Raw genomic sequence first — 12786 nt, 5'->3', positions numbered from 1 at the left:
TTGATCTTTGCTATCGTTTCCTTCATTTCTTTTTCATTTATTTCTGATCTGATTTTTATGATTTCTTTTCTTCTGCTAACTTTGGGATGTTTTTGTTCTTCTTTCTCTAATTGCTTTAGGTGCAAGGTTAGGTTGTTTATTCGAGATGTTTCCTGTTTCTTAAGGTGGGATTGTATTGCTATAAACTTCCCTCTTAGAACTGCTTTTGCTGCATCCCATAGCTTTTGGGTCGTCGTGTCTCCATTGTCATTTGTTTCTAGGTATTTTTTAATTTCCTCTTTGATTTCTTCAGTGATCACTTCGTTATTAAGTAGTGTATTGTTTAGCCTCCATGTATTTGTATTTTTTACAGCTCTTTTCCTGTAATTGATATCTAGTCTCATAGCACTGTGGTCGGAAAAGATACTTGATACCATTTCAATTTTCTTAAATTTACCAAGGCTTGATTTGTGACCCAGGATATGATCTATCCTGGAGAATGTTCCATGAGCACTTGAGAAAAATGTGTATTCTGTTGTTTTTGGATGGAATGTCCTATAAATATCAATTAAGTCCATCTTGTTTAATGTATCATTTAAAGCTTGTGTTTCCTTATTTATTTTCATTTTGGATGATCTGTCCATTGGTGAAAGTGGGGTGTTAAAGTCCCCTACTATGATTGTGTTACTGTCGATTTCTCCTTTTATGGCTGTTAGTATTTGCCTTATGTATTGAGGTGCTCCTATGTTGGGTGCATAAATATTTACAATTGTTATATCTTCTTCTTGGATCGATCCCTTGATCATTATGTAGTGTCCTTCTTTGTCTCTTCTAGTAGTCTTTATTTTAAAGTCTATTTTGTCTGATATGAGAATTGCTACTCCAGCTTTCTTTTGGTTTCCATTTGCATGGAATATCTTTTTCCATCCCCTTACTTTCAGTCTGTATGTGTCTCTAGGTCTGAAGTGGGTCTCTTGTAGACAGCATATATATGGGTCTTGTTTTTGTATCCATTCAGCCAATCTGTATCTTTTGGTGGGAGCATTTAGTCCATTTACATTTAAGGTAATTATCGATATGTATGTTACTATTCCCATTTTCTTAATTGTTTTGGGTTCGTTATTGTAGGTCTTTTACTTCTGTTGTGTTTCTTGCCTAGAGAAGTTCCTTTAGCATTTGTTGTAAAGCTGGTTTGGTGGTGCTGAACTCTCTCAGCTTTTGCTTGTCTGTAAACGTTTTAATTTCTCCATCAAATCTGAATGAGATCCTTGCTGGGTAGAGTAATCTTGGTTGCAGGTTTTTCTCCTTCATCACTTTAATTATGTCCTGCCACTCCCTTCTGGCTTGTAGAGTTTCTGCTGAGAGATCAGCTGTTATCCTGATGGGGATTCCCTTGTGTGTTATTTGTTGTTTTTGCCTTGCTGCTTTTAATATGATTTGTGTTTAATTTTTGACAGTTTGATTAATATGTGTCTTGGCGTATTTCCCCTTGGATTTATTCTGTATGGGACTCTCTGTGCCTCCTGGACTTGATTAACTATTTCCTTTCCCATATTAGGGAAGTTTTCAACTATAATCTCTTCAAATATTTTCTCAGTCCCTTTCTTTTTCTCTTCTTCTTCTGGAACCCCTATAATTCGAATGTTGGTGCGTTTAATGTTGTCCCAGAGGTCTCTGAGACTGTCCTCTGTTCTTTTCATTCTTTTTTCTTTATTTTGCTCTGCAGCAGTTATTTCCACTATTTTATCTTCCACGTCACTTATCCGTTCTTCTGCCTCAGTTATTCTGCTATTGATCCCATCTAGAGTATTTTTTATTTCATTTATTGTGTTTTTAATCGATGCTTGATTCATCTTTAGTTCTTCTAGGTCCTTGTTAACTGTTTCTTGCATTTTGTCTATTCTATTTCCAAGATTTTGGATCTGGGAAATAGAATCTTGGATCATCTTTACGATCATTATTCTGAATTCTTTTTCAGGTAGACTGCCTATTACCTCTTCATTTGTTAGATCTGGTGGGTTTTTATCTTGCTCCTTCTCCTGCTGTGTGTTTTTCTGTCTTCTCATTTTGCTTATGTTACTGTGTTTGGGGTCTCCTTTTTGCAGGCTGCCGGTTCGTAGTTCCCGTTGTTTTTGGTGTCTGTCCCCAGTGGCTAAGGTTGGTTTAGTGGGTTGTGTAGGCTTCCTGGTGGAGGGGACTAGTGCCTGTGTTCTGGTGGATGAGGCTGGATCTTGTCTTTCTGGTGGGCAGGTCCACGTCTGGTGGTGTGTTTTGGGGTGTCTGTGGACTTTTTATGATTTTAGGCCACCTCTCTGCTAATGGGTGGCGTTGTGTTCCTGTCTTGCTAGTTGTTTGGCATAGGGTTTCCAGCACTGTAGCTTGCTGGTCGTTGAGTGAAGCTGGGTGCTGGTGTTGAGATGGAGATCTCTGGAAGATTTTTGCCGTTTGATATTATGTGGAGCTGGGAGGTCTCTTGTGGACCAGTGTCCTGAAGTTGGCTCTCCCACCTCAGAGGCACAGCACTGACTCCGGGCTCCTCAATTTGGGATGATGTGTTGTCTATTTATGTATTCCACAGATGCAGGGTACATCAAGTTGATTGTGGAGCTTTAATCCGCTGCTTCTGAGGCTGCTGGGAGAGGTTTCCCTTTCTGTTCTTTGTTCTCACAGCTCCTGGGTCTCAGCTTTGGATTTGGCCCCGCCTCTGCGTGTAGGTCGCCGGAGGGCGTCTGTTCTTCACTCAGACAGGACAGGGTTAAAGGAGCAGCCGCTTCGGGGACTCTGGCTCACTCAGGCCGGGCGGGAGGGAGGGGCACGGAGTGCGGGGCTAGCCTGCAGCAGCAGAGGTCGGCGTGACGTTGCACCAGTCCGAGGCGCGCCGTGCGTTCTCCCAGCGAAGCCGCCCCTGGATCCCGGGACCCCGGCAGTGGCGGGCTGCACAGGCTCCCGGAAGGGCGGTGTGGGCAGTGACCTGCGCTCGCACACAGGCTTCTTGGCGGCGGCAGCAGCAGCCCCAGCGTCCCACGCCCGTCACTGGGCTCCGCGCTTTCAGTCGCGACTCGCGCCCGTCTGTGGAGCCCCTTTAAGCAGCGCTCTTAATCCCCTCTCCTCGCGCACCAGGAAACCAAGAGGGAAGAAAAAGTCTCTTGCCTCTTCGGCAGCTCCAGAGTTTTCCCGGACTCCCTGCCGGCTAGCTGTGGCACATTAGCCCCCTTCACGCTGAGTTCTCGCCGCCAGCCCCAGTCCTCTCTCTGCGCTCTGACCGAAGCCCGAGCCTCAGCTTCCAGCGCTGCGCGCCCCGGCGGGCGAGCAGACAAGCCTCTCGGGCTGGTGAGTGCCGCTCGGCACCGATCCTCTGTGTAGGGATCTCTCTGCTTTGCCCTACCCAGGTATGTGGGGAGTTTCTTGCCTTTTGGGAGGTCTGGGGTCTTCTGCCAGCGTTCAGTAGGTGTTCTGTAGGAGTTGTTCCACGTGTAGCTGTATTTCTGGTGTATCCGTGGGGAGGAAGGTGATCTCCGCGTCTTACTATTCTGCCATCTTACCCGGAAGTTATGCATAAATTTTTGATTCATGTGGAATTTGTTTTTAAATGATAGTGGAATTAAGAGGTGTTTTTAATCAGATAGACCCTTATTTATAATATTGGTATAAATTGGTATACATTTTATGGTGAGTTAATTTTAGATTAATTTGTGGGGGGCAGAAGTGGGTTGTATATGCTAGCAGTCATGGGAGATCATTGTCAGTTTGGTGGGTATGCCATAGCATAGTACTAATAAAAATAGCTGGTATTTATTGAAGACTTACTATGTATCAGACATTATACTGAACTCTTTATGGGGATTATCATTTGATCCTTAAAAACACCTTACATTGTAGTTGCTAGATAAATACTCAGTTTAGAGAGGAAGAAACTGAAGCACTGGTGTAACTTACCTTAGTCACATTGTTATTAAGTAGCAGAGTTGGGATCTGAATTCACTTCTGACCCAGGAACCCATTCTCTTAATTGCTTTATCTTATTTTATGAAACGTCTTTCCATTTTAAGATTCCAAGAAGAATTTTTTTCAGGATTTTATTCTGAATTGTTTCCTTCTGTCTTCTTATATGGATATCTATTACAACGAAGTGAATTCGGAAAAGGGTTTGAATATGACTTATAGTCAATATCAGTGACATCTGAATTTCTAAATAATATATTGGCCAGCCATTTCTTCTGAGATAGCATATAATTAATTTTAAAGAATACTATATTTTTGGCAAAGCAAAATAGATATATTTTGTTGAAGTCAAATGGTACTATAGACTTACAGTAATAAAATCCTCAGAGGAATTAACTTTTAATATTTTTGTGTGTGTTTATTTCTGTATTTACCTCATTTAAATGAATTTTTATGCAGATATTTTAAAAATTTTTATTGAACTATAGTTGATTTATAATACCATGTTAGTTTCAGTTATATAGCATAGTGATTGAGTATTTTTGCAGTTTATATTCCATTATAGGTTATTATAAGATATTGGGTATAATTTCCTATGCTATACAGTAAATCCTTGTTGCTTATCTATTTTATGCATAGTAGTTTGTATCTATTAATCCTGTACTCCTAATTTATCCCTCCCCCCTCTCCCCTTTGGTAACCATAAACTAGTTTTCTGTGTCTGTGAGTCTGTTTCTGTTTTGTATATATGTTTATTTGTCTTTATTTTTTTAGATTCCACATATGAGTGATATCATTTAGTATTTGTCTTTCTCTGTCTGACTTACTTCACTAAGCATAATATTCTCTATGTCTACCCACATTGTTGCAAATGGCATTATTTCATTCTTACCTGTTGGATTAAGCACTAGGGTTGCTTCCATGTCTTGGCTATTGTAAATAGTGCTTCTCTGAATATTGGGGTGCATATATCTTTCCGAGTTAGTGTTTTCATTTTTGCCAGATATATACCCAGGAGTAGAATTGCCAGATCATATGGTAGTTCTATTTTTAGTTTTTTAAGGAACCTCCGTACTGCCTTCCATGGTGGCCGTACCAGTTTACATTCCCAGCAACAGTGTTTGAGATTCCCTTATCTCCACATCCTCTCCAACACTTGTTATTTGTAGACTTTTTGATGATAGCCATTCTGACAGGTGTGCGGTGATACCTTATTGTGGTTTTGATTTGCATTTCTCTAATAATTAGCGATGTTGAGCATCTTTTCATGTGCCTGTTAGCCATCTGTATGTCTTGTTTGGAAAAATGTCTATTCAGGTCTTCTGGCCAATTTTTGATTGGTTGATTTGTTTTTTGATACTGAGTTATATGAGCTGTCTGTATCTTGGATATTAAGCCCTTGTTGGTCTATGCAGCTAATTTTGAGTTTCAATTTTAGGCATTATTTATTAACTTCCTACCATGGAAGATGAGGATTTGCCACCCACTCACCAACCTCCCAATACTCCTCTTTTCCTCTCCCCCTCCTACCACACACACAGACACATACACACACTTCTCTTCTTCTCTCCTTCTAGTATAGTTATACAACAGTATCAAGTTAAATCATATTTTAGAGTTTACATTATTATAACTCTGTAATTATTGCCTACAGCTAAGCTATATTATATACTGTTATTATACTTTCTTTCTTGTATACATTTTTGGTTTTTTCTAGAGTCAATGATTATCTACTTTTTTCTCTTGCTTTGCTTCTTATATATTTATTATCAATTCTTTATCAAGTTTGCCAATGAAAGTATACAGTTTCTTCTTTTTTATTAGGTCATCTATCAGTTCTGATTTGTGCCCTTGAAGACATTCTTTCTGGAGAGTCATCTATCTTCTTCACTCAGTCTGTATACTTTTGCTTGCTAGACCTGTTTCAGAGTGTCAGCCATGAAGCTTCATCACCTTGTGAATTTTCTTTGCCTCTGCCTTGTTTTCAGGATTCCATGACTTTATTTTTAATTGGTTAAACCCCTTATTTTGCTCAAGTAGCTTTCTGAGAAAAAGTAAATGGGAGATAAATATCATTATTCTCACATTTGATTGTATGTGATCTTATGCTTCATTTATTTCTCCAAGGTTATTTAATTTATATGATCATTTTTTATCTGCTTCCTGGATAGTCTTTGTTTTATCTAGTTGAATGTTTTTCTTTTTGTTTCTGTTGCCCTCTTTCATATTAAAGGTGTTCCTAAAATGTAGGGTGATTCTGGACTGTTGTTTCATATTTAGGAATGAGACCCTATAAAGCTAATTAGCAGCTCTATACAGTGGACTTCATTATAGCATAGTAGCCACTTGGCTCTTTTATTGGGAATTCTCCAAATGTGAATAATTGCAGGTCTTTTCTTTGGAACTTACCCCCAAATTTCCATAATGGCATCCTTTATTCTCTTTCTGAAAGCAGTAAGTCTGGCTAGCAATATTCTGGGATTTGAGGGAGGGTAGGTTGATGCTGAGCCTCCCAGTTCAATATGTAGACTTTTGCTCAGTCCCTCTGTTTTCAGTCATTGGTATCTATAGGTCTGGAGCCTCTTTGGCGTAGTTTCTTCAGAGTAATCCTGCTTTCTATGCTGAGGTGACAGAAGTGCGCTAGCCTGATTGCTCAGAATAAGAGAGGAGATTCAGGGGTCTAAGTGTTCCTCACATAGACTGTCAACCAGCTTTCGTATTTGCAATGACACCTTCACCATAGCCTTCAGTATTGCCTTCAGTTTCTGAGATTACTTCTTATTGGTGTATCTTTTAGCAGTTAACTTATGTTGTAGCTTTCTGTGTTCTGGGTAGTCAGTTATCACCTTTCCATCTGCTCTTTGTCTTTCTGTACTTTCATGATAAGTCTCTGCTCTCGACTCTTGTCTCCTCTCCCATTCTGTTTTTCTTTATGGATTTAAAACATTTTCCTTTTTGTCACTTTAGTGGCACTTTAGGAGGGAGCAGATATAAGTGCACATATTCAATCCAATGTAATTTGTTATAATTACATTCCTTTTTGGAGGAATTTCTAGTTGAGGTAAGTTAACAGTAAAAGTACATCCATACATACACTTTTGTACAAAAGGGTAGAAGTACGTTTTAGAGGCACCTAGGGTACACTTCAGTTCTTCAGTTTAGCAGCCATCTATTTTGAATATCCTGTTTGGTCATAATGAGCAATTACTCTGTGTTCTAGAGACTATACTGAAGAAGTGGGTGTTTAAATAGTCCATCTGAGCAATCTCTATTTTCTTCTGTAAGGTGATTTTTGCATATGTTAAGTATATATGCATTTCATGATTATAAATAGTAAAGTTATCAAAAACTTACAACATGTATTCTATTTATGTAATAATGGAAAGATGTACAGAGGAAGGGACAATTGACCTAGTTTGTGGGAGCCGGGGATAAGAGTGTCAGGAGTGTTTACCTGGATGTTTGTTAACGGTTGAGCTTAAGGATGAACTTGAAGGAGTTAACCAGACATGGAGAATGGTGGTGAAATGAAGTCCAGTTGGGGAGAAGGGAGGATATTTCCTATAGTATGGGTAACCTATTGGGACAATGTTTCATTGGTTATTCATTTTGTCTCATAATTTCAACTTCTACTAGTCCTTTAGCCACAGTCTATAAAGATTATAAGAAAAAACAAATCATCTTCTGTTTTTGTCAGTTCCTTCCTTTTATAGCTCAAATTCTTGAAAAAATACTTTTATTCCACTTCCCAATTTCTAATGATTTAAAATATCTTGAGGGCTTCCCTGGTGGCGCAGTGGTTGAGAGTCCGCCTGCCGATGCAGGGGACACGGGTTCGTGCCCCGGTCCGGGAAGATCCCACATGCCGTGGAGCGGCTAGGCCTGTGAGCCATGGCCGCTGAGCCTGCGTGTCCGGAGCCTGTGCTCCGCAACAGGAGAGGCCACAGCAGTGAGAGGCCCGCGTACCGCAAAAAAAAAAAAAAAAATCTTGAATATGTCTCATGAGGCTGTAAACTCTATGAGGGCTTTATTGATTTTCTTCACTAATATTCCCTAGCCCAGCACAGTTTCTGGCACAGAGTAGGCACTCAATACTAATTTACTTGTCTGTGTTCAACTGACTCACACTTATTCACTTTTCCACTCTACTGAAGCTGTTCTGCGAAAGATCATTTATGATATTCTAGTTGGCATAGCCTCTGGTCTCTTTTGAGTCCTGAAGTTTGATCATTTTCTCTTTTAGAGCTCTTTTCCCCATAACTTCTGAGATTTTGTTTTCTTATTTTCTACTTACCTCTCTGACTGCATATATGCAAATTCTAAATCCATATTTCAGTGAAATCCAAACTCTTTCCTGAGTTTCCAAAATATATCTTTATGTACCTAAGGTTGTTACATCAAATGAAACTCAAAACTTAACATCTCCTAAACTAAATCTTCATCTTTCCCTGCGTACCTGCTTGATGGGTACCTCCTCCCAAAGTACCCAGCTTGATGAAGCCTTTCTGCCTCCAGCTGCCCAAGCAGAAATTTGGAACGTATCTTTTTATTATTATTATTATTTTAGTACATCTTTATTGGAGTATAATTGCTTCATAGTACTGTGTTAGTTTCTGTTGTACAACAAAATGAATCAGCCATATGCATACCTATGTCCCCATATCCCCTCCCTCTTGAACCTCCCTCCCATCCTCCGTATCCCACCTCTCTAGGTTGTCGCAAAGCACTGAACTGATCTCCCTGTGCTATGCAGCTGCTTCCCACTAGCTATCTGTTTTACACTTGGTAGTGTATATATGTCCATGCCACTCTCTCACTTTGTCCCAGCTTACCCTTCCCCCCACCATGTCCTCAAGTCCATTCTCCCTTTCTCTGTCCCTTCATTCACTAAGATCCATCAATTCTTCTTACTTAACATTTTTGATATTCTTTATCTGTATTCCTATAGCTACTATTTTATTTCCATTTTTTTATGGAAAGTCTGTTTTCAGACTTTCATCCTTTCTTGCCTGGACTTTTTTTACTTATCTCCAAGTTGTTCATTCTGCCTCCAGTCTTGAGTTGCCCCATCCTGTTGTCCTCACTGCTGCCAGTGGTCTTTTCAAAACAGCAGATGTTACTGCCATAATTAAAACCCTTCAATAATTCCATATTAGGTACAGGATAAAAATCCAGAAACCTCAGTATGGTGTACAAATTCTATACTCTCTACCTCCTGATTGTATCTCACCCTGGCCTCTGTCCCTCAACCTTAAAACTCAGAGATAAAAATGTATTTAACCCTTGTAGCTGAGTGTAAGTTTGTACTAATTGTCTTATAATAGGGTGGTGGTGGTGGTAGGGAATCACAATAATCTTTGAGTCCAAGGAATGGTGGGGAATAGACAGACAGGGGAGGAATCCAAATCACACTTACCTCTCTGCTGCCAGCTTTTCATCAGACCATCTTAGCTATAGTATGGCTGCATTTCTACACTTTGCCAGTAGGTGCCACCATAAAATACCTACTGTACTTTCACCTGAAAAACATCTTAAATTAGGAGTTTCAGGTTACATAAATTAGTTAGTACCCTGTTGTTCAAATGTTTAAAATTCTGTATTTCAGTTTTATTACATAACAACTTTTTAGTACACACCTGCATTATATTTATTGGACTAAATACTATGCATTTATAGAATGTTAAGTCTAGCTGAAATTATCCAGTCCAGAATCCTAGTGTTACATTTCTCATTTTAAAATATATCAGAATCATTTTTGATACATTTCATGTAGTACCTTTAATCACATTTAATTTTTAAAGATATAATTTATTTAGCAAATAATTATCAAATTCTTAAAGATGGTAGGGAAAAGACAAGTCATTCTATATAGTAAAGATAGTCAATAATTCATTAAAATATTACCCATTATTTGTATTATTGCTTATTGTTCTCTTTCAGTCACTGTGTTTTGATTCAGTCATGGGGATTTAATTGTGTTTTTCCTCACTAGCTTCATTTTCCTCTTTCTGCCCCAGAGCTTTAATGTGATGCATTTAGCAGTCAGGAACTTCAGTTAACCTCTTTCGCACCTAAATTCTTCTATTAATGTTTATCCAGAGTAGTCATATCTTCTGGGATGCTTTCCTGAAGACCTTCTTCTCTTACCTCCCCACTTAAATCCCCTCTATACCTTTGGTATCTCATTGTATCAACTGATCAATCGTGACCTCTTAAAAAGAAATCTTTTATTCATTTTGTATCCCCAGTGCCTATGACAAATGTCCTGGCATCATTTGGGTTAAAACTTCAGGAGTTTCTAGGCTCTAGAGGCAAGAATTTGAATTATGCTATGTTGGTGAGCAGATATTTGAAGAGCTAATGTTGGCTCTTGTAGTGAACGTATAGTAATAGACTAGTCAAAGCACTGGTGTTTGCGGTATTTTGCTAAGGGTCAAAATGCTGAGCTTGGCAAGCAACTGAAATACAAATCTTATGCATTTTTCCTAAATACAGTTCATTCAGGGGATTATATCATCTTTAAAATTTAGAATATTTGTTATTGTAGAAGGAATGGGAAAAGAGGGCAAAGGTGACTTTTACCTTTAATAGTACTAAAAGCTTTTTTTTTTCTTTTTTGTTCTTATAACTCATACTGTGACACTCTTTCATATTTGATTATCCTTCTGAATCTTTTCCAAAACCCTTCCATTAGAGATTAGTTCCCAGAAAAAGCATATAGTGTTAACTGTGTTTTCATTTTGGCTACATTTCATCCAATTATTTTCTGTGTTTTTAATTGAAAATTAAGAAAAAGCCAGTTGGAAAAGAGTGCCTGTTTACATAAAATAATTCTTAAGAGTCCATTCAGACTTCTGATTACAGATGTATAGCAGGCTAGGTCCCCTGATTGACCCTTCCATTGACAATAATTAATACTGCTGGACAACATATTTATAAAGTACTTAAATGCATTGATGAGTAGGTGAATGTAATGAAAATAGGCCAAAAACTGGGGGAAGGAAGAAAGCCAGAGAGGGAAGTCAAGAAGGGAAGCTAGCTTTTATTTTGAAAGAACTTGCTGAATTTGATGATCTGGAGGGTCTGTTCTTATAGTCACTAAAGTCTGAGGGAGCAGGGGACAAAGCCCAGGGACTGCCCAAGGTGAGGTGACTGTTGGGACATACCCAACCTGTAGGGCTACTACCCTTTCAGCATAAAATGAACTAAGAATGAAGTTCTAAAACATAAAGCCTGGCAATAAGGCAGTGAGGATGAGAACTATTCATAATTTCCTTTATGCTACTATAAAAGCCACAGAGAGGTTAAATAGCATATTCAAGGTAGAAAGTGAGGGAGTTGTGATGTGTGCTTAGGTTGTCTGACTCCATAGCCAGACCACACCACCCTCTCATTAGACACTGTGCAGCCTTTCCAGGGATACCTCTAGGGATGGAGATCTCTTAACTTCAAAAAAGAGCCCTCTTTTATTGTTGGACACCTTTAATGTCTTCCTTGTAATGGACCAAAATCCTTCCTCCTTCTCACATTGGTTTTAGGTCAGCCTTCTAGAGCAGGAACTGCAACCCAAATTCATTGAGGTTCAGGCTCAGTATAAAGAAACAATTGATTTCATGTTTTCAAAATTACTTGTCTGTTGGCCATAATTGGTCCAGTCTCTGGTTTCCTTTAGATTAGTATTAACTAGTTTAATTTCCTCTTCCATATAATAACCCTTCTCATGTTAGAGTGCAATATCATGTATTTAAGGTCAATCTCCTTCCTTACCACCTTCTTCCTAGCCGAGAACAAACACTGTTCTTGGACAAGCTATTAAACCTTTTTGAGACTCAATTTTTTCATCTGTAATTTATGGGTAATAATACTTATTGAATTGGTTTAAAGATTAAGTTATGTAACCTTATCATTAATATACAGGAATGCTAGAGATTTCTGTGCATTAATTTTGTATACTGCTACTTTACCAAATTCATTGCTAAGACAGTCTCTTCAATAAGTGGTGCTGGGAAAACTGGACAGCTACATGTAAAAGAATGAAATTAGAAAACTCCCTAACACCATACACAAAAATAAACTAAAAAAGGATTAAAGACCTAAATGTAAGGCCAGACACTATAAAACTCTTAGAGAAAAACATAGGCAGAACACTGTATGACATAAATCACAGAAAGATCCTTTTTGACCCACCTCCTAGAGAAATGGAAATAAAAACAAAAATAAACAAATGGGACCTAATGAAGCTTAAGAGCTTTTGCACAGCAAAGGAAACCATAAACAAGATGAAAAGACAACCCTCAGAATGGGAGAAAATATTTGCAGGAGCAACTGACAAAGAATTAATCTCTAAAATTTACAAGCAGCTCATGCAGCTCAATATCAGAAAAACAAACAATGCAATCCAAAAATGGGCAGAAGACCTAAATAGACATTTCTCCAAAGAAGATATACAGATTGCCAACAAACACATGAAAGGATGCTCCACATCACTACTCATTAGAGAAATGCAAATCAAAACTACAATGAGGTATCACCTCACACCAGTCAGAATGGCCATCATCAAAAAATCTACAAACAATAAATTCTGGAGAGGGTGTGTAGAAAAGAGAACCCTCTTGCACTGTTGGTGGGAATGTAAATTGATACAGCCACTATGGGGAACAGTATGCAGGTTCCTTAAAGAACTAAAAATAGAACTACCATATGACCCAGCAATCGCACTACTGGGCATATACCCTGAGAAAACCATCATTCAAAAAGAGACATGTACCACAATGTTCATTGCAGCTCTATTTACAATAGCCAGGAGATGGAAGCAACCTAAGTGTCCATCGACAGATGAATGGATAAAGAAGATGTGGCACATAT

General features: G+C 38.6%; 1 protein-coding gene across 4 annotated transcripts in view; it reads left to right on the top strand.

Annotated features, from left to right (window-relative positions):
• The window catches only part of PARPBP (PARP1 binding protein), an 84037-nt gene that overhangs the window by 51006 nt on the left and 20245 nt on the right, over nt 1-12786 (top strand). The window contains exon 7 of one of the 4 annotated variants that reach the window (XM_081248387.1): nt 5746-5839. The exons of the other annotated variants lie outside the window; for them this stretch is intronic. Within the exon in view, the coding sequence (XP_081104513.1) occupies nt 5746-5776 (31 nt within the window). The 3' untranslated portion in view covers nt 5777-5839. Of the gene's footprint in view, nt 1-5745; nt 5840-12786 lie in introns of those variants that run through there. 4 annotated transcript variants of the gene reach the window in all.

The sequence above is a fragment of the Mesoplodon bidens genome (assembly GCF_964165515.1).
Source record: "Mesoplodon bidens genome assembly, chromosome: 11".
Taxonomy (NCBI): domain Eukaryota; kingdom Metazoa; phylum Chordata; class Mammalia; order Artiodactyla; family Ziphiidae; genus Mesoplodon; species Mesoplodon bidens.
Note: the sequence above shows the minus strand (reverse complement) of the source record. Positions and strands in the feature narration are given on the sequence as shown.